Consider the following 26,807-nt stretch of genomic DNA (forward strand, 5'->3'; position numbering starts at 1 on the left):
AGAATTAGGGGACAGGGAGTGTGGGAGACAGAAAGACATGCACATGATTTAATCCCTATTTGTCTCAGAGTATGAAATGCAACTGAGTGACTCTTAACTGGCATCACGGATGTGACTGCAGCATAGTAAAGTGCTATGTGATCTTTCTGGTTTATTCTAGGCATTATCTGTGCATGCATCGCTATGTTTTTTGTTGTGTAACAATGTGGTTTTGAGTAGTACAACAACATGGTGGTTACAGTATAACCAGTGTTGTGACTTGCCGTTGCCTGTAGCTATGTGTCAATTGCTGTTGTCCTATTCTACACTAGTAATTAATCTCAATCACACCCTCTGTGAGCAGTACAGAAATGAAGCCGAAAAGCCTAATTACTGCAAATCTGCTTGACCCAGAGACATTGAGGAAAAAAGAGATTGAATAAGGCTGCAGCTGCTTATGCTACACCCGCTGATATGTATTAGACCACACTGACATAGAACAGCTAGCAAACATGGAGTGGCATCTGAGCAAAAAAAGTGGTGATTTACTGGTAGACAGTGTTGGGAACGTTACTTTAAAAAAAGTAATTAGTTATAGTTACTCACTACTTGTTCCAAAAAGTAACTGAGTTAGTAACTGAATTACTCTATGATCAGAGTAACTCGTTACCAGGGAAAGTGAAATGAGTAGAACAGGTGTTTGTAGCAATATTTATTAGATAGATAGATAGATAGATAGATAGATAGATAGATAGATAGATAGATAGATACTGTATTGATCCCCAAGGGGAAATTCAATATATATTGCACATCAACAGACCTAGTTGACTTCAGCCTGTGTCATAGGTTTTTGTTGTGAGGCAGAAAGATCTAGCTTTTGCTGCTTGGAGGACTTTGCTCCGAGTCCTTCTTTGCTAGTGGATGGCGAGCTATCATCTGTGGTGGAGGTATCGGTGTTTTTGGCCACTAGCTTTAGATGCGTGTGTGAGATGCTTCATTAAATTAGAGTTGCTTACAACGGATGTCGACAAAGTCTTCGCTCCTGGACATAATGTACACATTACATGCACGTTCTTGCCTTGATGAATTTGAAGTAGTGCTTATATCTCCACCTTGAAAAGGGCAACTTTTCGGATTGCTCCTGACCTCTGCTGTTTCTCGAATCTCTATTTTAGCGGTTGTGTGTGTGTGTGTGTGTGGCACGTGTGCTGGCAAGTGTGTACAATCACTGGCTCTGATTGGCTATCATGAAACATGACTCTGCCTTAGCCAATCATAATTGCTTACGTCGTTATTAACCCACCTCCTCACTAGCTGTGAGCCAGGGTGCATGGAAAAGTAATTAGTTAGATTACTCCATTAGTGAAAAAATAACGTCGTTACCTAACGCCGTTCTTTTAAACGGCGTTATTCCAAACACTGCTGGTAGAAAACAAGATTAGACTTGTAGTACTATAGTTAAGTACTACTACCAGTGATAGAATGATGATATTAGAACGGCAGAGTATTAGAATATGTGTAGAGCTTTGGTTGTGTTCAGAATGGACATCCCAGTCTATACAGCAACATTAAGTTAAGAGATTTCAATGCCAGAATTAATCAAATATGTTGGCTACTTGAAAATCCACGGTCATTAGCTTTGCAGAGAGGTGTAAATGAATCCCAACAAGTGATTGTGATGGTCCAGTTCTCCAGGGCTGTGCAGCTGCAGTTGGATTTATCTGCGGAGCATGTTTGCACACTGACCGACTGAATGAGAGGTGGAGTCCCATGCGACACTGCAGGAGACAAATGAGCACAGCGAATCAGATAACGGAGGGTGAAACTGAAATGTTGAGTAATACTGCTGTTTGATGTGTAAGCATGTTACGTATGGCAGTTCATTTTGACATGGTGTCATAATTGCACTGGATACTACGTGACATTATGTGGGTAGCAGTAAAAACTGTACTAGATGTTCAAGTGCCTGATAATTCCAGTAAAAATCGTAAATGTAATATTTATGCTATCTGAGCAGGACTAGTTTAGCACTATACAATGTGTTTATAAATGGCATTAGTTCTGGATCTTTCCTTGGTTTTACTAACATGCACCTGTTACTGTTACAGTGACACAGTAACTATACTGAAAAGTGTGTGTTGTTGTTTAAAAATAAGTGCACAAATGATGTGTTTACTAAACACATTTATAAACAATTCACACAGAGTTTAAACAATTACTATTTGAATGTATGTGTGTGTGTGTGTATGTGTGTGTGTGTGTGTGTGTATGTATGTGTGTGTGTGTGTGTGTGTGTGTGTGTGTGTGTGTGTGTGTGTGTGTGTGTCCATCCCTGGGGCCCAGCAGCAGGGTGTGGAGGATCAGCATGCCTCTAATCCACAGTCCCTGTGGTGGAGGCACAAGGGAAGACCACTATAATGAAGCTCATTAGACAGATTGTGTGCTGTAATTCCACACAAACACACACACACACAAACAAACAGACTTATCATGCTCTCTCTCTCTCTCACACACACACACACACACACACAGACACACATTTTGTGCTATTTTGTGGGGCTAATTAATCAGCATTTGCTCTAAACTGCTGAACACCCATCAATACCTCACCCCAACAGCACACTGATCAGGCATCCAGATTAGCCCAAATCAGCCATCTTAATACAGTAATGGCCATCATGGGCAGATCTACCTGGGGCCCATGTGTGAGCAGGCTGGGCCACTAATGCTGTGGCTACAGGTCAGGGCATTTACGGATGGGTGAGTTTGGGAAGATTAACTGGTGATGAAAAGAGAGATGATTGGAGGGGGGGGGGGGGGGGGGGGGGTTGAATTAAAAACAAACCGACAACTATGGGTGTAAAAACTATTTAGGTCATTGTGGTAAAAAAAAATTGTAGGTTCTCAAAAAAGTGTGACAGTGTAAAACATAATAAAGACCCATTTACCCATATTGGCATTAACTTTAAGAATGGCACATTAAAGACTGAAATGAGATGTAAGAGCTCACATAAAATGTGTCGATCCATATAAACAACAATATCCTGAAAGTAAAGACAGGGTAGAAACGGCCAGTCTTCCTGTCCCACACACAGCCAGAGCACAGGGCCAGACCTTCCATCGCCCTTAGTACGCTGTGTGAGCACAGTAAACCCTGCCCAATATGATCATCTGTCCTTCTTTGTCTGTCTCTGTCTCTTTCTAACTGTGTGTGTGTGTGTGTGTGTGTGTGTGTGTGTGTGTGTGTATGTGTCAGCATGGACCCCGTCATCCCCCAACACCACTCCAGAGTGCGGGCAGCAGCGGACGCAGCAACAGCAGTGTGTGTTTTAATGCACCCGCAGACATCAATCCTGCATCAAACAATCAGAGCGGCCAGAGGGGCCAAAGGTCACTGAAGGGTTATTGATGTCTGAATTAAAGTGCAGGTCAGCAGGAAGCCATGTTTTCATACACACACACACATACACACACACACAGGAGAGGACAAAGAGCTGAACACACACACACACACACACACACACACACACACACATACACATAGATAATGCACACAACAGCAGAATCGCTGTGCTGGCAGAGCAGTGTGGCGCTCAGGTTTAATTCACACTAATGCCTCCATTCCTCCCCACTGATATCAACGCTGTGGCACTCAGACACACTGGCGGTGGACACAGGCACAGAGGGAACGGACAGTCAGGAGAGAGAGAGAGAGAGAGAGAGACAGACAGACAGAGAGAGAGAGAGAGAGAGAGAGAGAGAGAGAGAGAGGAACACTGGGGAAAAAACACAAAAGAACAACAGGGAAGTTTTTCACTATAAACATAATTTACTACTTTTCGGAAGTTCCTATTTAACGATGAATATAGGTAACATCCAAAATACCAATAGAATGCTTTGGAGCACCTGTGATGGTATCTTATCAAACAGGAAGTGAGCTAGTCTGCCCCGGGATTAGGTGGAAGCATGTAGGGGTGCAGATGTACTCCATTTCTTTGGGTGACCTATACATTCCCTTATCGTACTCCCTGTCTGAGCATTGTCAAGTTTTTGACTGAGGGGTGATCTGTCCAGTGAAACTTTTTCAATTGTTATATTTATCATACGAATATCAAACAAATCAAATGAGCAAATCAGATCAGGTTATTCTCTACAGCAGAAAAAGTGATTGAGTATGTTCTCTCTAAACAACAGGTCCTAGTTGCCTCAAAGTCACTACACCATTAACAGAGATTTACCATATGTCGTTCCACAAAACACATGGGTCACATGACTGAAACACACGTGCTCTCTCTCACACACACACACACACACTCTCAATTCAGGCATCAACGCTGACAACCGCTGGCAGCCAATGGCTCAGTAACGTCCATGATTGGCTCCCTCCATGGCCCTATGGACTGCTCTAATTGGCTGCAGACCTCCTCTCCCATCATGTCTTGCCCCTGGCTGATTTCCCCCTTGGGACAAGGCCATCAGGAACCCAGTGATTAATGGCAGCCGGGGTCAGGGGTCACCGGGGTGGGAAGTGCTGTGGTGGAGGCCCCCTGAGCCTAACTGCCAGAGCTGTAAGCGTGTGTGTGTGTGTGTGTGTGTGTGTGTGTGTGTGTGTGTGAGAGAGTGTGTCAAGGAGAGAAAGAAAATAACCAAACATGCCAAAGTAAGTGTGTGTGTATGTGTGTGTGTGTGTGTGTGTGTGTGTGTGTGTGTGTGTGTGTGTGTGTGTGTGTGTGTGGTGTTAAAGGAGAGCGAGACATCTTGACACATATCTCCCCTTGGGAAGCTGCTGTGTAGTGTCCAGTGTTGGTGGCGGTCCCTACTGATCTACCACAGAGACCATGCCTGCTGCACTCATCTATCTCTCTCTCTCTCACACTGACACACACACACACACAGATTCTCTTGCTTATACACATAATCCGCACAACCACTAACCACTCACAAACTCAAAACTTAATCACCCACATTCAATAGAAAGAAATTGTTAAATGGCCTCTGTCCTTTATATTTAGACGATCAGTCCATGTGTTCAATCAACTTCAAATTTCTCTCTGTCTCTCCCTCTATCCTCCCCCCTCTCTCTGTCTACATAAAAACAAGGTCATTACATCTGACCCTTGACCTATTTTTAGAGTCAAACAGCTGTCCACATTAAAGGCCTTCTGTAATAAATCAATGGGCCAGTCCTTGATGCTAGGCCGTGGCAAATTAAATATCGCTGATTTCACAAGCTCTGTCCTTCTTTAAATAATTAAGACCTTCTGTGACTGATGCCATCTCATGGGCGAGGAAACAGGAGGTGAGATTCTTTCCCTCTCTCTCCCTTTCAGCCAATGCTGTTGTCATTGCCGTGGTAACTGTTACCGTAGTATGCTGCTTCTCCATCCTGCTTTTATCCAGCCCCACTTCAGGAGAGGAGAGAGGGATACAGAGATATGTGAGGGAGAGAGTGAGAGATAAGAGAAAGAGAGCATGGAAAAGAGTGAGGAAGAGAGAGCGATGAGAGAAAGAGTGATGGAGGAAGAGAGAGAGAAAGATGAGCGGTAGAGGTGAAGGAGTGAAGGAGAGTGAAAGAGAGAGAGTAAAGAAGAGTGAGTAAAAGGTAGAGAGTTAAGAAGAGTGAAAGAGAGAGTGAAGAAGAGTGAGTGATTGAGAAAGAGAGAGAGAGCGAGAGATAGATGAGAGGTAGAAAGAGAGAGAGAGTCGAGAGAAACAGGGGTGGGAAAAGGGAGGAGAGGGAGTGAGTGTTAGTCTTTCAGGATCTCTATGGGGGTCTGAAGGATGAATGGAAGCAGGAAGGGCAGACAGAAGAAAAACAAACATCTGAGGTGAGGGAGTGCAGGGGCAAGCCAGAGGTGTGACGGCAAACTAAACACTGCGTCTGTGTCTGTGTGTGTGTGTGTATCTATCTCCCATGTCTCAACCCCAATTCCACTCTTGAAATGCAAGGAAATGACAGGGGTGCCATCCAAGACATATTTCATAACAAACACACACACACACACACCTACCTAAGCCTCCCTTACCCTCCAAAAGGCCTTCTACACTACATTTTTGAGTTGACAGTGGTGCTGTCATAACTGCTGACTGACCTGCTTGACTGACCATAACACACGCACGCACGCACACGCACACGCACACACACACACAGTGTAGTCTTCAATCAGGCCTGGGGAGCAGTCATCTGCTTTACATGAATGTGTGTATGTGTGTGTGTCAAGACGGCATTGTGAGTGAGTGTTTGGCGATCAGCGTGCATTTGTTATGCCCATCTGCAGGGACATAAATGGTAAGGCTGCAATCTGGCTGAGGAATTTGCTATCTATAGGTTACTGAGAGCTCAGGGAGGGGGAAGGGACGATCCACATGACCTGCCAATTCACATCGAGTGGTAGGATATATACACACACACACACACACACACACACACACACACACAGGGGTGTACATGTGTACACACAGACGCAAACAATTGGAGGTTGAAGGTATACAGATGTATACATGTGAAGCCGAGAAGCATACCACACACAGAGACGTAAAGTATGCAGGCACACACACACACACACACACACACACACACACACACACACACACAGTGGAGAAGCAGACTTTAAGAGCATAATTAGGTGGTCACATGGCTAACTCCTCTTTAGAGCCGCTAACTAGTCAATAACAATAACTAAGCCACTAAATTGCATTATGCCTTAAGAACAAGTTTTGTGCGTACGTGTAAGTGCTTCTGTCTCTCTCTGTGTGTGTGTGTGTGTGTGTGTGTGTGTGTGTGTGTGCGCGCAGCACGGCACGGGCCGGCGTCAGAAATCAGACCTAAATTCCCACCTGGCCCCTGTCCAGCAGCCACAGCACAAGCCCTTGATCTCATTGCTCTTGATTGGATAAGTCAGGATATGTGGAGAAAGAGAAGAGGAGCAGGAAAGGGGGATGCATGTGGAGAAATAGAAAAAGAGTGACAGAGGGAAAGACAAAAAAGAAAGAGAGAGAGAAAGAAAGAGAAGGAGAGAGAGAGGAGGAAAGGGGGGTGGGTGACAAGGAGAGTAACATGACTCCTCTCTTAGGTCATAAAGATGGGTCACCTGGAGAGATGATGGGGGAGGGGGCAGAAAAAGAGAGGGAACAGAGGTATTGGAGAGGAGGAGGGGGGAAGAAAGGAAGGAAGGATGGAATGAAAAGGGTGGATGGTGGAAAAGTGAGCTGGCCTCTTGGACTGTAACCCAAGTCCTCGTGGTCCCCTGGGGCCCAGAACGTCCCTCAGCAATCTCATTCTAATCAACACATCAGGAGAGAGGGAGGGGTGGATCACACACACTCACACGACACACACACACATATGGACTGCTGCATGACCAAGTATATAGAGATATATAGATTATATATATATATATATATATATATATATATATATATATATATATGCTCACAAATGAGTAAGCACCCACACATACCCAGCCAACCCAGTATCTTTCACTTGGTGTAAAAAGCTGCCACATCTGGGCCCCATAGCATTATCCATAATCAGGTCCGATCAAAACACACCAACTGTCTTTCAGGCAACGCAGTACGTTTTAATTGGAGATTTAGGCCCACACTTAAAGGCAAAGTTGTGAGAGAGAACAGGCAGGCAGGCAGATACTGTAGACACACACAAGAGTTGTGAGAGAGAGAGAGCAGGCAGGCAGGCGCGTGTGCGTGCACACACACACACACACACACACACAAACACAGTTGCGAGAGAGAACAGGCAGGCAGGCACACAGACACACACAAGAGTTGTGTGAGAGAGAGCAGGCAGGCAGGCAGGCACACATACACACACACACACGCACAGAGAGTTATGAGAGAGAGAGAACAGGCGAGCAGGCAGAGGGAGATCCTCTGGGTCTAGGGTTATCATGAGCTCTGAGAGATGCTCTCATCAGGCTTGACATGACACAACACCCCCACGAAACTTGAGCCTGTCCGCACATCGCTATGGTGACACCCGCAGTGACCACTGTGCTGGTCAATCCCTGATGATTTGAAAGGGCAAGCAAAGGACAAAACAGTGACATTGTGTGTGTGTGTGTGTGTGTGTGTGTGTGTGTGTGTGTGTGTGTTGTGTAGGTGCCAGTGTGTGCTTTTTCTGTGTGTGTGTGTGTAAGAGAGAGAGTGTGAATATGCGTTGGTGTGTGTGTCTTTTTATATGCATGTGCACATTAAGCAGATCCATTCCATTAGCAGGTGCAGTGTTTGTTCAGAGTCTCTGCTGATGCCCACCCCACCCAGTCCACACTTCCTCCTGAATAGCCAACTCCTCCAATCAATAGACAGCAGGATTGACAGATAAAGCCATCAGCTAAGCAGCCACATTCAGAGATCATTGAAGCTGATCAATAACCCAACAACAGCCAAAGAGAAAGAGAGGGAGAACAAGAGAAAAAGAGAGAGAAAGAGGGGGGAAACAGACAAAGAGCAAGAGACAGAGAGAATCATTATTGCAATCTCTCTTACCTATTTTATCCAACTTGGAACAAAAGAGAGATTGCAATAATGATTCTCTTATTATATTTTATATATATAATACCATAATTTCCCAACTATTAACCGAGGTTTATACATTGGTTTTTGCAAAATTTCTTCAACTATGAAGTTGAGGTTAATAGATGGGGGCAGTTAATATGGTATTATATGTTTTTTTTTTTTACTTGCATAAAACACTGCCCTGTGGTTTATACACAATACGGCTAATACACAGGAAATTACTGTATGTGTATGTGCATGTAAATACTCTTTGAATGCTGCTCACAAAATTGAGAAAGCCAAACAAGAAAGAAAACTAATAATATTTAAATAGACAGAATGCAGAAGGCAATTAGTGCTGCCTTTATGAAAGTCTTGCCCATCTGCTTATCATTTACACCAGAGAGAGATGGAGACATACATTTAGTCCAAAGAGAGACATATATTTAATCCTGAGAGAGATGTATACTTTTTTCAGAGAGAAAGACATATATTTAATCCAGATAGAGACATATATTTATTTGATAGAGAGAGAGAGAGAGAGAGAGAGAGAGAGAGAGATGAAATTCAGAGAGAGAGTGACATATATTTACTCAAGAGAGGGATATATTTCCAGGTCCAGAGATGAAGGCTAGTAGTCTTGAGACAGGGGCCGACTGACACAGCAGACATAAAAAAGATATGAGGATATTTCTGTACTCAGAGCCTAAAGGTCCCCCCCCCCCCCCGCACACACACACACACACACACACAGTCACACACAGCTAGCAGACTTTTACAGACCAGAAGCAGGAGCGGGTCAGAGTTCTTAGGAGCAGAAGCTAAGCCCCTGATGGCACACATGACCAGACTCACTTGAGGCCTGGAGCCAATTATATATCGGGTCATCCATCCGCACTTCAGGCCAAGCTATTATTTCCTAAGGCCATACCTTGACCTCTCCACCTCACATGTATGGCGGCAGGCTTGTGTAATGTAGGGGTCGACCAATTATCGGCCGGGCCGATTATTAGGGCCGATATTTAGCATTTTTATAATTATCGGTATCCGCCATTTTTTCCACCGATAAGCCGATATTGAAATGGATAAAGAATGAAACACGCTACTTTGTCTGTAAAGCGTCTCTCACTCCCTGCATTTGCTACTCTGTGGTCAAGAGCATTGTCCCGCCCACTACACCATCTGATTTGTTAGTTAGCACGAATGCAGCCAATCAGGATAGAAGACTGAACATAGAGAAAGTTTCTCACTGAGGCAGACTGTAGACTGGACTTCAGCTGTACGGAGCTTTTTTTTGAAGGTAAGGAATATAAGAGCCTACCTTACATTGCTGAAGTTGCAATGAATCACAATAATCTACACTGAAGTTACAAAAACACCACTTTGTAAGCTATTGTCTCTTTGATCCGGATCAATAAGTAAAGCACCCACTTCCTTTATATAGCGAATTCCCGATTGATGCACGTTACTGATGCTGTTTACTAGTTAGCCTACAAACTCGGGTGCTGCGCGTTGGGAGTTCTCTGCCTCCGCCTCGTCCGTTAATTGTAAATAACAGGACACCTCAGTGGACATAGTACATAGTAGACAAGTCCTAAATTATGCGATAGCGAACGTCAAAAAGTCTAATTGCTCCTTATGAAATGGACTGTCATAGCCGTAATTTAATCCGACCTGAACTAAATCGCGTCCTCAGCTGGCTATAAATGTGCCTTTTAGGCTCTCAAAAGTGTAGCTTATAGCCTACATATGGACACAACTGTTTTGTTAAACTATTCAACCGTAACACTTGCCATCACGCATGCACCTCTCCCTCTCTCGTGCACTCAAACACATGATGGCAAAGCATCCTCTTTGTGACAGGTCCCTTAACATGCACATAGCCAATTGTGTAGGCCTACTCTATGAAAATAATTGCTATCACTCAGCTCTTGGATTAACATGATACACAGGATTTATACTTGCAAGTGATGCAAGTTGATGGACAATTGTGAATCAAAAGAAGAAAGAAAAGTTTGCATAATCAAATGCTTTTGAATTAAATTTTTGCAGCATATCGCCTTTACTATCTACCCCCCTTTTTGACAACTGACATATCGGTTTTACATATCGGTTATCGGCCTCCTGTTTTGGTAATAATTCATATCGGTATCGGCCCTCAAAAAACCATATCGGTCGATCCCTAGTGTAATGCTGCTATATTGGACAGGGAGACGGAAAAATTGTGCTGTCCAGTGTCTCCCACACACACACACACACACACACACACACACACACACACACACACACAGTGGATGGAGAGAGACCTAAAAGAAAGAGAGAGGAAGAAAGAGAGGAGGTTGAAGGAGACACAAGAAGATACAGAGAGAAAGGAGAGGGCATAGACGGATAAACCCGATTCATTATGGAGGACCCCATTACTTATTGTAGCATATGGTTTGTGAACGGTTTAGTTGGCCAATAAGGTTATATACATTTGACAGGTCTATAAAGCTCCAGAAATTGAAGAGAAAAGAGAGAAACAAAGAAAGAAGTATATCACAAGAGAGAAAGACAGGGAGAGAGAAAGAGAAAGAAAGGAAAGGACACAGACGTAGGCATGGACGGTGCACGGAACCGGAACCAGAGCCCGAGCCCGAGCGAGGCTGCTGCTGCTGGGAGCGATGGAGTGGCGGTGCAGTGCTGGGTAGTGCGGTGTCTCCCTCAGCTTAGCTCGGCTAAATCCGCTCACAGCATGTTCATCATTAGAGAGCAACGCTGATCTGGACATGGAGGCCAGAGGAAATGTCCACCACACTAATGCACACTAATGAAGATCGCCACAGAGAGCAAGCGAGAGAGAGAGAGAGAGAGAGAGCGAGGGAGGGAGGGAGTGAAAGACTGATGGCAAGGAAAAAGTGATATAGACTAATGAAGACAGAGAGGGAAGAAAGAGAGAGCATGACAATGGAAATAGACAGAGAGAAGAAAGAGAATAATGCTAAGGACACACTGTATCAGATTGCAGGAATTGAAGTGGATTTGTCTCCTCCATTGGTTTGGACAAGGGAAGATTTAGATCCTGTTCTCAGTGAGGCTGTCTGACAGGCTATGGGATGGAGCACCCACGACGGTGTCTTGGGTGACTCGCTTTCTGACTGATGGCAACCGGAAGAGGCTGCGTCTCTGCTAACATCGGGGTTGTAATTTGTAAGGGGAAGAAGGGGAAAGGCAGGGAAACTTAAGAAGATGTCTGTGTGCTGTGTGTATGTGTGTGTGTGTGTGTGTGTGTGTGTGTGTGTGTGTGTGTGTTCCCAGGGTCTGTGGGCTTTGGCAGCAGCATAGACAATAAGAAGTTAAAAATGGAGCTGGCTTTGAGAGTGTGAGCTCAGAATAGCCCTGGGCTTTTTCTGGCCCTGGGACTCGGAGAGCTGATTAAAAAGCAGTTGGGCTGGGTCACTGGCTGGCAGGATGTGTGTGTGTGTGTGTGTGTGTGTGTGTGTGTGTGTGTGTGTGTGTGTGTGTGTGTGTGTGTGTGTGTGTGTGTGTGTGTGTGTGTGTGTGTGTGTGTGTGTGTGTGGTGGACTTTTGTTTGAAATGAAAGCATGTGTGCACATGGGTGAATGTGGGAAGTGTGTGTGTGTGTGTGTGTGTGTGTGTGTGTGTACCGGGGTAGATCCCTGTCAGAGTGGTTGCTCTCTCACTAGCTGATTGATTCCCAAGTGTCAGAGCAAATGAAAGAGTGTAATCCTGTCTGCCCATAGCCCAGCCTGCCTCCTCCCTTCATCCATCCCTCCTCCCATTCTCTCTTCTCTGTCTCACTCTGGGACAGATGTACGTACATTTGCGAACGTAGCGTTATCAGCGTCATGGACACACCACAGATTGCGAACGCTGTCAGACCCAAGTTTCTGTCGTATTTATCAATCGTTTAATCCTTAGTGTAAACTGCGCCTTTCACTGCCTTTCTCCGCCCATAAACGCAATTTACGAACGTCCACAACTGAATGGCATCGTCTACATACAGTACAAGCGCAGTTGAATGAAGTTAACTGATGACAACATTAAAAAGAATCAAACGTTTAGCGATCATGAAATAATACCATACATGATAAGATATAAACAAGCAGGGAGATAATGAAGATCAGTAGTTCTACTCAAACTACTTATGCACGTAGGCTATGGAAAATTGGTCAAATCTAGCAAGTAGGAAAGTTTAAGTGAATGACGTGAAAGTGAAAGTAAGACCAAGGCCAACGAAAGTTAAGGTTGCTTTTGGTAGTACAAATACTTTCACCACAAAAACTGGTGCTCTAAATAGCGATTCTGTTGTCTTTGAAAGGTTCTCTTATTGACGCATTGAACTGCAATTTGGATTAACACCTGCTTTTACAAGGCGGTATTTAGTATTTAGGCGCAGAATAGACGCACGCTTTCAGGAGCAGTCTTTGTACATACCGCGGAATACATAACTAGCCGCTCTTTACTCTCCCCCCCCCCATCTTTTTACGCAAAACTCCCACTTTCCCCTGGATCCTCCCATGAATGCATATGCATGACTTGACAAACGCAATCTGGCACTTTCAGCTCCCGCGACAGGCAGTTTGCGCTTTTACATCATTGCAGCCTGTTTGTACATACCTCGCAATGATTTTACACGCACATTGCGAGACAAATACGCCTGAAGTGGGCGCAAAAGCGTTAGTACATCTGGCCCTCTGTCTTTCTATTCACAGTAGTAGTAGGAAACACAACATCTACACGTGGCAACTACTGAAACTAAAAGGTGTCCAAAGGGATTAGTAACATGTAGTACTCTTTCTCTCTCTCTCTATGTCTCTCTCTCCCCCTCTCTACACAGCGGACTCTTCCCTCGTTTGTTCTCTGTCTGAGCAGCCTGGTCCAGGGAAGCCCCCCCCCCCCCCCCCACCAAGACCCTCATTAATCATCGTACAGGACAAGGGGGCCCCCTTAATCCCACCACCACCCCCACCTCCTTCAGAGGCCCCATAACCCACCCACTCCTACACACACACACACACACACACACAAAAAACTCACCCCAGCCCCCAAACTGTTATCGGGTTTCAGTGGCTGTAACTGTAGCACAATAAACACACAGAAAAAGTGAGAGAGAGAGAGAGAGAGAGAGAGAGAGAGAGAGAGAGAGAGAGAGAGAGAGAGGAGAGAGAGAGAGAGAAGGGGAGAGGGGAAAGTGGAAAGGGCAAAGAGACAAAGACAAATACAGACGGAGAGACTGGTAAGCAGAAAGAAAGAAAGAATCTGTTAAGCTGTAAGTGTGTGTGAGCAGAGACTTTCTAATGAGGAGACACAGCACTTAAAAAATCCTCAATAGAAATGCATGGGGTTATTTTGTAACAGCAATATGCCCGTTGTCTACACATATCCCACGCCTTCCTCGAATCAAATGTTGTGTTGTGAAGACATCTTCCCAATCATGTGTTGTGAACTCGCCACTGGAGCAAGATTGGTGTCGTGAAGCCTTGCGCACGCGCATTTCTGCTGAATAGGATGCCCGATGAGCAGGGCTTCAAGGAACGAAAACGAAAACCGAAAACGAACGGAATTTTACGAGGAGCGGAAACGGAAACGAAAACAAAATGGTCTTCAACTGTTCCGGAACAGAAACGTTATTCTGAAATCCACAAAACCGGTTAATAACGTTTTTTTTTTCGTTCTCTATATATTTTATAAAATTTCACAAAAGCATATCCTATGTCACTATTTCCGGTTGTGCGAAAAACAAGCCCGCCTATGCGTAATAGCCTATTTTGCCTGTCCACGCCTTGTCGTTTTAAAGTCGGGATTTGAAATGTTTGCGCAATTATAGCCTATTCTATGTAGAAGAGTTAAATGGGAAATTTGAGATAGGCCTTGTCAGCAACAGACAGGTTCGTTTATAAACAGGATTGGAATTATAGCGCAAGCCTTTGAAGATCTCCATATGGATAAAACTTAGGCTACAACCAGGTAAGGAGTTAAGCACGTATTCAGAAATATTTTTGATAAGAAATTATTTATAGGCATAGGTTAGGCCTACAGTAAGTCTGTAGGCTATGGGATGGATAGCCCATCTGAATGTTTTTGGATGCCGCCTGTGATTTATTATTTTTGGGCATAGCTACGGTATAGGGCATAAAAAAAAAAGGTTTGGTTCCTGTTGGTTGTCAGTTGAGGCCATGGGTCGGTAGGGAATTTCTTTTTTTTTTCCCCAGTCGTCCCCGTAAGGGATAGGTAGAAAATCAGTCCCTCCAGGATTTCACGAGGTTTTTTGAGACCGTTACGACCTAAAATGCCTGGATGGAAGTTGCGGTGTTTTTAGCTGTTTCTTGTGGAGAAATTGCGGGAGGAAGTGAAAATTGCAAAAATAGTTGCGATTTTTTTTTTTTTTTTAATTTAGGGTAATTAAGGTTAGTAAGACCAAAATCACACTGATAATCTTGATGCTTATTAAAAAAGGATAATCAAAGGTAAACAGTAAGGATTACAAAAAATCAAAGTAGGCCTACTTTATTTGTGAAAATGCTTTGACTGAGGTAATTCACAAAGCGGTATAACCTTTCGTAGAACTGTCCAAAAAAGACAGTCACCTAAAGAGATGGCATCATGTCATATGTTTCTATACATTCATATATTTTGTAATTCATATTAAGTTCATATCTTTTTAATAATTCAGTCTGTGGCCTGCATAATTACTAATAGCCAAGTAAGTATCTAGTAATTTCATATTGATTTAAACTATTTGACTACACTTAATGTCATTACTTAATGTCATTACATTGGTGGTGTACGTCTAATTGACTGCCTGCCCCTTTAAGGACGTGAGAGTAGCCTAATTACATTTCTGAGTGGATTGGAAGGCTTGCATCTCACTGTGTTCGGCTACGAGTGTAAATCACTTTTTGCATAGTGCATTACGATATGTGGATGCAATTGGGAATGTATTCTATGTCATTAGTTAAAATAAATGTTAAAAAAACAACTCTAATTAAATCATTCTTGGATCATAGAAGAGGTAAATGTCTTGCAATTTTATTAATTTCTATGATTTTGGTAGCACTACTCAAACTAAGCCCACAAGCTAGCAAACATGACATAAGCTAAAAGGACATATCCAGGTAAACGTTTGCCAATGGGTTGCATAGCCTACTCAAATGTCAGTAAACCAAGTAGGCCTTAATTAACTTACTTTCACAGCCTAGGTAGGTTAGCAACACCAGGTTGAGAGATGCAAGTAAGCAGATCATTAACGTTAGCCTTCTATTTATGGTCATCAAAACTGTAGAGGAACGAACACATTAGGGCAGTCTTTGGTGTCATATGCAGAAGGTGCAAGTAAGTGTGCCATCTGGCTCAATAGTCTGCGCGAGGGACCTTTGTGGTAGGTGAAATTTCACGGTGAAACTACGATGATTGGTCAAATTTGCGAAAAAGTTGCGGTGTTTGGACAAAATTGCGAGTGCCTTGGTAAGTGACGAAAACAATCGTCTTCGTGAACAGCTGTGCATAGGCTACTTTGTAAAAGAGAGAATACGCTCATCCCTATACATAACGCAAGGGGTAATTAATGTAATTATAGTTCGCCTTTTATTTGTGGATTTATTTAATGTATTTAGTGTTATTTCTTTCCCAAGCTCATAAAATAAATTTGGGTCGCACATCAATTGACAGGGTCGGTCGGAAACCGGAACCCAAGATTTTTTTTTTTATGCCTAGGCTAAATCAAGGGGAAATAATGAGTACGTCTATTCTAAGGTAAAGTCCACAAAAATAGACTTGATAGGCCCGCCAAACACTGCCGGAACTTTAAGAAGGAACGATATTTTGCGTTCCGAACCGGTTCAGGACCGATATGTTGGTGGCGGAACGCATGCAAGAACGAAAACGTTAAACATAGGCCTACCTGAACCGTTCGGAACGGAATGTTTGAAAAATAATTTCGTTTTCAAGCCCTGCCGATGAGTGCCCAAAAAGCGTTGCTATATGGCCGCCAAGTGGAGGGACTTGCCTAAAAGGACTTTGGTGTGAGTGTGTGTGTGTGTGTGACTGTATGTGTGTGTGTGTGTGTGTGTGTGTGTGTGTGTGTGTGTGTAACTTAAACCTGTATAAGTGTGTGTGCTAGGCAGAAGTGTGAGTTTGAGAGTGTGTATGTGGGTCAGGTGTGAGAACCCGTGGCAGCATGTGGAGGTGTGTGTTTTTGTGTGTGTGTGTGTGTGTATTAAACATACACACACAGATTTATTTGAACACAAACGAATTGATTCCCCAGAGCCTAACTAGTGTAGACGGAACACTTGGTGAGTCATAGGGGGCTGACCATTGGTGCAGATGTCAAAGGACACACACACACACACACACACACACACACACACACACACACACGATCGCCACGATTCCCACGCCTTGTTTATCATCACCATGAAGGTTTCCATGCATTAAGGGCAAAGTGGTCAATGTAAGTCCTCACCAGCAGCAGACTGCTGTGAGATCACCACATTAAGAGCTGGAGTACCGCTTCTCAGCATCTGGAACATCAAAGCGGACCCTGGAACACCTGAGAACCGGATGGGCTCCAGAACCAGCTGTCTGGGAGACAGCGGCACCACAGACAGGGAGCTCAGGAGTTTTGGGTCTCTGTCTGTCAGACTCTAAAGTCTATTCTTATTGTTTCAGTCACTTTCTTGGGTGTTTGGGTGCTCGGATGCCAACACCTGTGTGTTTACATGCATGCATTCTGTTTGTCTCTAAATGCTTGTCCGCAAACTCAAAGATCACTATCCACTAAACGACCCCAGAGAGGCATGACTTCAGTCGCATCGTCAACCTGTGGACACCTGTCTCAAATCTCGTGGGAATCTCTCAGTGATCCGTTCTTATACAAACAGCTGCAGAAAAACACAACTAAAACAACAGAGGTAACACCTGCCTGAGAGGCCCAGGGAAGTGGCACCTGTGAACACACACACACACAGTGGGGCCACTCTTTTTTTTTTTTTTTCAAACACTTGTCTACTTGCTTCTTCTGCCCTCCACCTTCCAACTCTTCCGTCTTTCTTTTTCCTCATTTTCTCCCATTGTGTCATTAACGCCTTCGCCCTCTGTCTCTCTTTCTCTCTGCCTCCTCCTTCATTCCATCTTCATCTCCCTCTCCTTTTCTCCATCTCTAGCAGCTCTTCATCTTCCTCTCTCACATTCTGTCTGTCTGTCTGTCTGTCTGTCTGTCTGTCTGTCTGTCTGTCTGTCTGTCTGTCTGTCTGTCTGTCTGTCTGTCTCTACCCCTACTTAGCGCAGCCTCTCTCAGCGCGCCCCCCCCCCCCCCCCCCCCTCCCCCTCTCTCGCACCCACTCCAGCTGTCCATCAGGACTGGAGCTCGTTAATCATACACTGAAGGCCCTGCTGACAGGGGCCAGACCCTTCTGCTGGTACCCTGCATCACACGCGAGAGAGAGAGAGAGAGAGAGAGAGGGGGAGGCAGAGAAGCAGAGAGGAAGGCAGAGTAAGAGAGCAATTGTGTGTGTGTGACAAAGAGAGCAAAAGAGAGATATATTGAGTGTGTGTGTGTATGACAGAGAGTGAGAGAGAGAGAGTGAGAGAGAGAGTGAGTGAGTGAGTGAGTGAGTGAGTGAGTGAGTGAGTGAGTGAGTGAGTGAGTGAGTGAGAGAGAGAGAGAGAGAGAGAGAGAGAGAGAGAGAGAGAGAGAGAGAGAGAGAGAGAGAGAGAGAGAGAGAGAGAGAGAGAGAGAGAGAGAAAACCCCCTACCCCGAGCCTTCCAACCCAAAACAAACACTTTCCCCATCTGCCCTGGTCACTACAGGCCGATGGACAGACCAAGAGAGGAGAGGGGGACGGCAACAGAGGAGTGAGGAATGGAACATTCCACTGTTCCAATACTGATATACTACATTTAAACATTCCACTCTGTTCTAGTACTGATATACTGCATTTAAACATTCCACTCTGTTCCAGTACTGATATACTGCATTTAAACAGGTCATCAGTGGACATGAATGAGTTGGCTTCATTCATCTGCGAATAGTTGATACCACAAACAAAACGTCCAAGACAGTGAGCGAAAAAAGTTGCCTAATAGATGAGCCTGAAGCCTGAGCCTGCCTAACACAGCGAGTTGGTGGGCTGTGAGAGGGAGCTGGTTGAGGTTAGTTAGTGAGCTTGGGCCTCAAGGAACAGGAAGAGCTCAGACGCACAGCGGAGCACGGAGGCGACAGAGAACAACCACAGGTTATCTCATCTCGCATCAACCTAAAGCCTTTCTCTTATTGTTCTGGAGCAGTGGTTCTCAAAGTGGGGAATAGAGACTTTAACATTACCAAAAAACACTTTAACATTACCATTTTGCCGGGTTGATGGGTCAGGAGGGCTTGAAAATTCCCCACCACCAAAGTGGGGCGTGATGGAAAATGTTTGAAAAGCACTGTTCTACAGAAGTGCAGAGAGAGGAGCTGAGATAGATAGATATACAGAGAGAAAGAGCGAGATGGTTAGAGAAAGAAAGAAAGAAAGAAAGAAAGAAAGAAAGAGGTGAAGCAGATGGGTGGATGTGGTGTGTGGAACTTTGGGAATGAGAACGGGAGAAATGGGACATGAAGAAAAAAAATGAAACACTGAGAAAATGTTGACAAAGTGTGATCCCTCCCAAAAACACCCATAAAAGGACCTCCATCTAGTGTGTTTTTGACAGCTGGTGAAATTCCACAGTGATGAACACACACAGACTCTCACACACACACTCACACACACACACACACACACACAGTGAGCTAACTACTTCTCCTTGCTGTGGAGCAGATTGAGGTGGAAGAGGGATTCTCTTGTGAGCTTCCTTCCTGTGCTTCCTGTCTCTGTTTCTCAAGGACTCGCAGAGGATGGCATTCAACAGAGCTCAGTGGGACATCACTCCCAGCACAGGCTTACGCACGCGAGGATTCATACACATATACACACACACACACAGCATAGAGGTAGACTGGGTCTTAGTCTATATCTATGGCTTATATTATCTACAAGCTCTAACCTGAAGCCAGTCTTATGCCTGAATTTATTTCAGGCTATTAGAAAAGGTCAAAGGAACTTAAGTCAGCAGGAAAGCAAAATGCAACTGAATGCATAACATCGGAGTGGAAGACAGTTAAACATGTACGCTCAAGCACACACATGCAGGCCCACACACCAGGACACCGCACACGCGCACACACACACACACACACACACACACACACACACACACACACACACACACACACACACACACAGCAACTGAATGGGAAGGCAGCCAAGCAATTTGTTCTGTGTGATTAAGTTCCCTGCTTTGGACAGGGAGGTCAGCTAAGCGTTGCTCAGGAAGAGAGGGAGGGGAGAAGAGGGGGGGGGGGGGGGGGGTCTACACACTTTCAGAGAGGCAGGGGCAGGCAGAGGATCAGGATCATAGTGTTTGAGTGTGTTCAGTGTGTGTGTGTGTGTGTGTGTGTGTGTGTATATTGTATAGATCAACAATCAACAAGAAACAAACAAGAAACAAACCCACAAATATAAAGGCCCTGGAATTCCCCATGGGGGCATTACTGAAAAGAAAAGAAAAAAGGGAAAGGCCCTGCAAAAGCATGAGAGGGTGTGCTGGCCTCTGACCACATATCAGTCACCCCGGCCAGTCACTTTAAGGGGCCGTGCACACGACGCCGGTTTTTGTGAAACCGGTGAGGTTTTGTTAACGGTTACGCCTTGCATGTACATGACGCCTGCAGTTTAGGAGACTGAAACCGATAGCTTTTGAAACCGGCTTCCGAAGTGGGAACTTTTGAAACCGCCGGCTAACTTTCGCCGTGTAGACGCCTGTAGGTGCGAAGCCGGCAACTTTATGACGACATAGCCCCACCTCTCAACTCGGCCACGGCACTCGACCTGACATGTTGCTTGTCAAAACAAACCAAACCATTTATTTATCATATTAAAATGTTTTTCTTTCCCCTGTCATGATTTATGTGCACAATGTAGCCTATCAGCCTTTAGTGGCTAAGTTAGAAGCACACGTTAGCTTAACTTAGTTAAACATTAGCTTACTGCATGTTAGTGTTTTCTCCAGTGGTGCTCAGACCTAATGCAATGCGTAGGCTAAGCATTTGAAATTTCACATAGCAGTCACATACCTTGAAAATGAACTTTATTAGTTTAACAGTTGAATTGAAAACCGAATTGTCTGTAGTCTCTTTATTTCATGCGACTGCTTAACCAGAGCACTTATTAGACATTCTCTGGCTTAACAAACTGTTTTAACAATGTTTTCTTCTACGCGATTCACGCGAAATTATTGTGAAGCTTCTGCACAGCGGCGCCATCGACTGGTCTGGCATATGCACTACAGCACATTTAGCCGGTTACACCTCTGTGTGTACACGCGAGGTTTTTTCTTGCAGGAGTCGTTAAAGGTATGAAAGCGGTAAGAGAAAATCCACCCGGCGGTGTCGTGTAAACGGCCTCTAAAGCTGAAGCAGAGCAGAAGAGATGGGCAGTAGACTGCTTGCTACAGGTGGTATGAGGTCTCAAACTCCCACGCACACACACAGACAAACAGAGTTTGCTAGAACAGTGTGTGTGTGTGTGTGTGTGTGTGTGTGTGTGTGTGTGTGTGTGTGTGTTTAACAAATGCCACCATCTGACCAAGCAAAGCTGAGGAAGGACAAAGGCCACGCCGCCAACTCTGCTGCAGCAAGACCCATGCTAACAGGGCCAACTCTGCTGCAGCCAGACCCATGCTAACAGGGCCAACTCTGCTGCAGCAAGACCCATGCTAACAGGGCCAACTCTGCTGCAGCAAGACCCATGCTAACAGGGCCAACTCTGCTGCAGCCAGACCCATGCTAACAGGGCCAACTCTGCTGCAGCCAGACCCATGCTAACAGGGCCAACTCTGCTGCAGCCAGACCCATGCTAACAGGCTAACAGGCCAACAGGCTCTCTCTCTTGCTCCCCCTCCTTCTCTGAGTCATCAGGGTTTCCACACTATTCCCTTGAGAGGCATGGAACGGTGCTAAGCTACCCCTCAATATGGTGCAGGTATGTGAACGTGTATCTGTGTGTGTGTTTACAATTGTATGAGTGATTTGGCCACTCAAAACATCTATGATAAACATATTACAAACACAAACATCATCCCAACAGGATAATAATTTCATGTTTCCCACAAGACAAGCTAGTATTCTCATGTAGCTCCTTGTGATCTCTCTGGAAGAAAACAGCCTCCCACACAGACAGAACACAAACATGCTTAAATCTACATCTGCCTGCGCACGCATCCACACACACATTGTGACATGAACACACATTTGTGTATGCATAAACAAAGGACTGCACAACGGCTATACCGCAGAAACACACGCCCAGGAAATGGCACTTGCGGCACACACACACACACAAAGCTGATGATACGCCGGGGAGATCTCCAGAGGCATGTAATCCTGTTGTGCTTAATGCTGCTTGAGGCGGTGACACGAGCCCATTCTAAATGGACAAAGGGGCCCCACGCGCAGGGGTCACACCAGACCTCGTCTCCATGGCAATTACCCGCCGCTTTGTGTCGCCACTAAACATCTCTGTCATCATTTCTCAATAACCAAATCCAGCAAACAAGGCGGGCAGGACACACACACACACACACACACACACACACACATATACAGCCGGGGATCCTATATACACCTAACTGCTGGACATATTATAAAAAGCCTGTGGAAGTCCTCATATCATTTGTGTGCTTATTGCATAGTTGCTCATATATGCATGTTTCAGAGTGTGAATTCATACTAAACATGTGTACTTCCTGTGTGTATTTCTTGTGTGTGTGTGTGTGTGTGTCATTGATAGGCAACTTTGGATTACACCCTGTTTATAGACAGGCTGCCAGCATCTCTTTTTCTCTGAGTTTAGTTACAGCCCTTTTGATGAGGCTAAAGACCTGTCCCTGTTGGTCTTTAAGTGTGTATCCGTCTGTGTGTAAACAACTGGGTTTCCATCCGAGTATTTTGACCATACGGATAAGAGTTGGGTTTATTTTTTATTTGTCATTTTATCAGGTGTCTCTGTTAAAGTTTCCCTGAAGACATTACATTTGTAACCCACAGCTGTTCACAAGTCCACCCTTGAATAGTAAAGTATAATAGAGTAAACTAGTAGAGTTTAATTTATACAACAAACAGAATCACATTTAGCCAAATTTCTATGAAAGTGCATGAAGGATACAAATGAGTTCGATGGAAATTCAGCTTGTGTGTGTGTGTGTGTACATAAGTGGTAATGACACTAAGCAGGTAGAAGAGTCCTCACAAGTATTTTAGAGAGGGAACACTGGAAGACTTCTTTCACCCAACCCCCAACATCACCCCTAGATCTCAAAAGCCCAACCCCCACCCCACCCCACATATACACACCCCAACGGACTTCTCCTTAACTCTAAATCATCAAAGTTGCTGAAGAAGAACTTCCACTGCATTTGCTGACAAGAAATTCTGTTACTGTTACAACAAACTGTGGGCCATTATGCTTTGGCTCCATTATGCTTTGCACTGGCTGGTCAGTCCAGTGGACAAGTAGAGCTCGGGAAGATGATCTTCAATGACTTACCTCTTTTCTGCATGAAGGAGAAGAGGTCGTCCAAAAACTCCTTTCTTTGAGGGTCACTGTCTAGCTCATACAGCTGATGGACAATGGATAGAGAAAGAGAGGAAGAGAGGAGAGAAAGAGAGAGAAGGAGGGATGAAGAGGAGAGAGAGAGAGAGGAAGAGGAGACAGAGGAAAGAAGGGAGAGAGGAGAGAGAGAGAGATTTAATAAGTGCACCTCCATCTAAATGACTGTTTTGGCAACACTGGTGCTCATAAACATGGCAGTTATGTTAATCCGGCTGCACTTCGTGAGAAGCCGCTTTTAATATGGTTTATGATCTGACTCACATGTCCTGTTTTTTCCCCAATACAAGCATGGGGGCAATTGGATCACAAGCAGTATATTATGTATACACTGGTCACATATGTGTATATGTGTATGCAGTGAGTGTGAGTGTGAGTAGGAGAGAGAGAGAGGGAGTGTGTGTGTAGCTTGCAGATGTTCTGTGGATTTTTACCTTAGTGAAGTCTCGGGAGGCCTCCCCTCTTCCCTTTGGGCTGTCTGTGTCGTCCACCCAGGCTGCACTTCCATTCTGCAGAGACAGAAAGACAGAGTGATCAGGATGGATGGCTATATGTATACACACAGGCACAATGTTCCCAGGAAACACTAAATAAAGTTGTGTTCATGACACCAGCCTTCCTCCCTGCAACACACACACACACACACACACACACACTCCCTCTTTGCCCCTGGTCTGGCCTCTCTCCAGCTAACATGGGCCATGTGTGTGAGGAAGCTGACCCCATTCCACCACTGTCCTCTCCTCCCTCAAACCTCCCCCTCCAATACTTCTCTCATTCTTTCGCCCAAGATCTCTCCCTGGCCCCCCGCCTGCCCCTCTCTACAACTCCATCTTATTCCATCCCTGTCCCTTCAATCACGCCATTCCATCTTACCCTTTTCCATTACTTATACATACATAACCCCCTAACCTTTTACTGTTGCCCCCTAGGAGGGAAAAGGGTGGGGTGGGAGGTAGGGGGCAATTGCCCCTCTCCCCCCCCCCCTCCATGCACACACACACACAAACAGACACACACACAAAGCACTCCAGCACACAGCCAAGTTCACGGTGAAGGGGGCAAAGAGAGTGAGAGATAGTGGGGGCAGGTCAGGGGATCAGCGTGTGAGGGTAAAGGGAACAGGCGGGGTAGGGCCAACTATTCATTACAGCAGCACAATGCATGAGCACACATGACACACAGAAGACAGAGGGGGAGCCCTGCCAAACAAAGACACACAATAACAAGACCGGTCAAAGAGGAGAAGCAGGAGAAAGACAGAGTAGAAAGACCAGAAAATGAGAGCGGGACGGGACGGGGGGGGGTGCTGGGGTTAGTATGGAGATATCAATGCAAGTCTCTCTCTCTCTCCTTGTGTGTGTGTGTGTGTGTGTGTGTGTGTCAGGGGCCCGGCGAGTGGCCTCCTCAGGAAGACGGAGGGGTACTGAGGGGTATATGTGGGCTAGTGGTGTATGGTATGTGCCGAGCAGGAATTTCAGCCCCCAACACCAAACCTATAAAAGACCAGTGAAAACCTCTTTCTCTCTCTCTCTCCTGCTCTCTCCTGTTCTCTCTCTCTCGCTTCTCTCCCGTTCTCTCTCTCTCTCTCTCTCTTCTCTCCTGCTCTCTCCTGTTCTCTCTCTCTCTCTCTCTCTCTCTCTCGCTTCTCTCCCGTTCTCTCTCTCTCTCAGTATGTGCGTAACTATGCATGCACTTTTGTATGAGTGTATATGTGTGTGTGTGTGCGTGTGTATGAATGCATGCATATGTGCAATAGTATAGATGAGTCTGTGTGTGCGTGTGTATGAATGCATGCATATGTGCAATAGTATAGATGAGTCTGTGTGTGTGTGTGTGTGTGTGTGTGTGTGTGTGTGTGTGTGTGTGTGTGTGTGTGTGTGTGTGTGTAGTGACTAGGTGATCAGGTTTCACCTTTGGGGGCCTGCGGTCAGCTCGTCCCTCAGCCCTCCACTCACACTGAGCCTCAGGAGACAAAGGTCACCAATACTTTTAACACCTCAGAGGACGCTGGCTACCGGTTAGCCCCCTGACACTCACAGGGGCACACACACACACACACACACACACACACACACACACACACACACACACACACACACACACACACACACACACACACACACACACACACACACACACACACACACACACACACAAGGCACGGAGAGGACTCACTACGTTCTCCCAAGGCCAGGCAAGATTGCTATTCCAAAAAAACTGCATTTCTGAGCAAAATGTATTTAAGTACTACCAACAAAAAAATTGCAAAGATGAGTGCAATCCAAGGAAACACTGTGCAGATGTAATACATGTATTATTTCATTTAACTATATAAATGTCATCATTAGAAGGTCTCTGTCCGCTGTAATGAAGGACTCTGACCATTCAAAACAGATAGATTTTGGTTAAAGATCAGATGCACATAGGAGTGTATTTTGTCCTTTGAACACAGCATTTATTAGCCATCGTCTGACACAATTAAGGGCATATGGAGCTCTATGGATGACCCTTGGCCAATGCCCAGTTAATGTTTAACTCTTATGGATGATCATTTCAAAACATTACAACTACGCCATATACCCATCACCTGCCTCTTCTATCTAGTAATAAAACATCTATCTAAAACTATCTAGAAACTATTCAACTCCATATCATTATAAGGGCACTGCTATTTTACACATTTGATCCAGAAAGCACATCAGACATAATTAGCCTGCTTTTTAAAAAAAAGCTAAATTTCTTAGCAATTCCACCCCATTTAGCTTATATATAAATAAATAAATAAATAAATAAACAAAACAAAAAACACACATACATACATAAATACATAAATAAATAAATAAATATTACTTTTTTTTAAAGCTAAATGGGGTGGAATTGCTAAGACATTTAGCTAATCTCTTATTGGGGCTATGACTGCTCATTAACAGTGCTGAGCTAATCTCCTAGCAGCATATTGCACAAGGGCAGTGGGCCCACCATCCCCCTCCAGCATCACAAAGGACACAATTGACCACACAAATGACCGAGTTAAATGATTATAAAACTAATAATTGTACTCCAACGTGGAGTAGTTGAACTTTAAACTTTCTAAAAAATGTGGAATTTGAGATCATTGAGGGCACCTATAGGTAAAATAAGCCTTAGTTAATTCTTAATCAGCGATTGAGTCATTCGCATGAGTAACCAACACATTACTTATTCAGAACAAGCCAGCACCTGTGTGTGAGGGTAGGAGGATATTCAGCTGGGAATTTTCCATCTAGTAACACACCCACACACACACACACACACGATACATAGGATACACAGGGAAGATACTTTTGCAAATACACTCACACTGAATCAACACTGAACGTAAATCACTCAACACTGCATGTGTGTGTTGGTGCTGTGTCCACGCATGTAATTGGGCATGTTTCCGGAAACATGAGATTCAGGCACGCACGAAGGCACGTATGTGGTGCCTAACCATAACAAATGTGTAAGTGTGGGAATGTCTGTTTGTCTCAGTGTTTACAATATGTGTTTGTGCATACCAGCATGTGCCTATATGTTATAGCCGACACATTTCCAGTGTTAAGCATCTTCTAATGTGACATATTCAACAACCTGCA

At 44.8% G+C, this 26,807-nt stretch overlaps 1 protein-coding gene across 4 annotated transcripts in view; it reads right to left on the reverse strand.

Moving 5' to 3' along the window:
• The window catches only part of LOC121682517 (AT-rich interactive domain-containing protein 3B-like), a 60,979-nt gene that overhangs the window by 8,936 nt on the left and 25,236 nt on the right, over window positions 1–26,807 (reverse strand). For all 4 annotated transcript variants that reach the window (XM_042062678.1, XM_042062677.1, XM_042062676.1 and 1 more), the window contains exons 3-4: window positions 23,622–23,696; window positions 23,125–23,197 (exon numbers count right to left, since the gene is read on the reverse strand). In XM_042062678.1, coding sequence (XP_041918612.1) covers window positions 23,125–23,197; window positions 23,622–23,696 — 148 coding nt within the window. The remainder of the gene's footprint in view (window positions 1–23,124; window positions 23,198–23,621; window positions 23,697–26,807) is intronic.

Source organism: Alosa sapidissima, chromosome 14 (genome assembly GCF_018492685.1).
Source record: "Alosa sapidissima isolate fAloSap1 chromosome 14, fAloSap1.pri, whole genome shotgun sequence".
In the NCBI taxonomy this organism is placed as follows: domain Eukaryota; kingdom Metazoa; phylum Chordata; class Actinopteri; order Clupeiformes; family Clupeidae; genus Alosa; species Alosa sapidissima.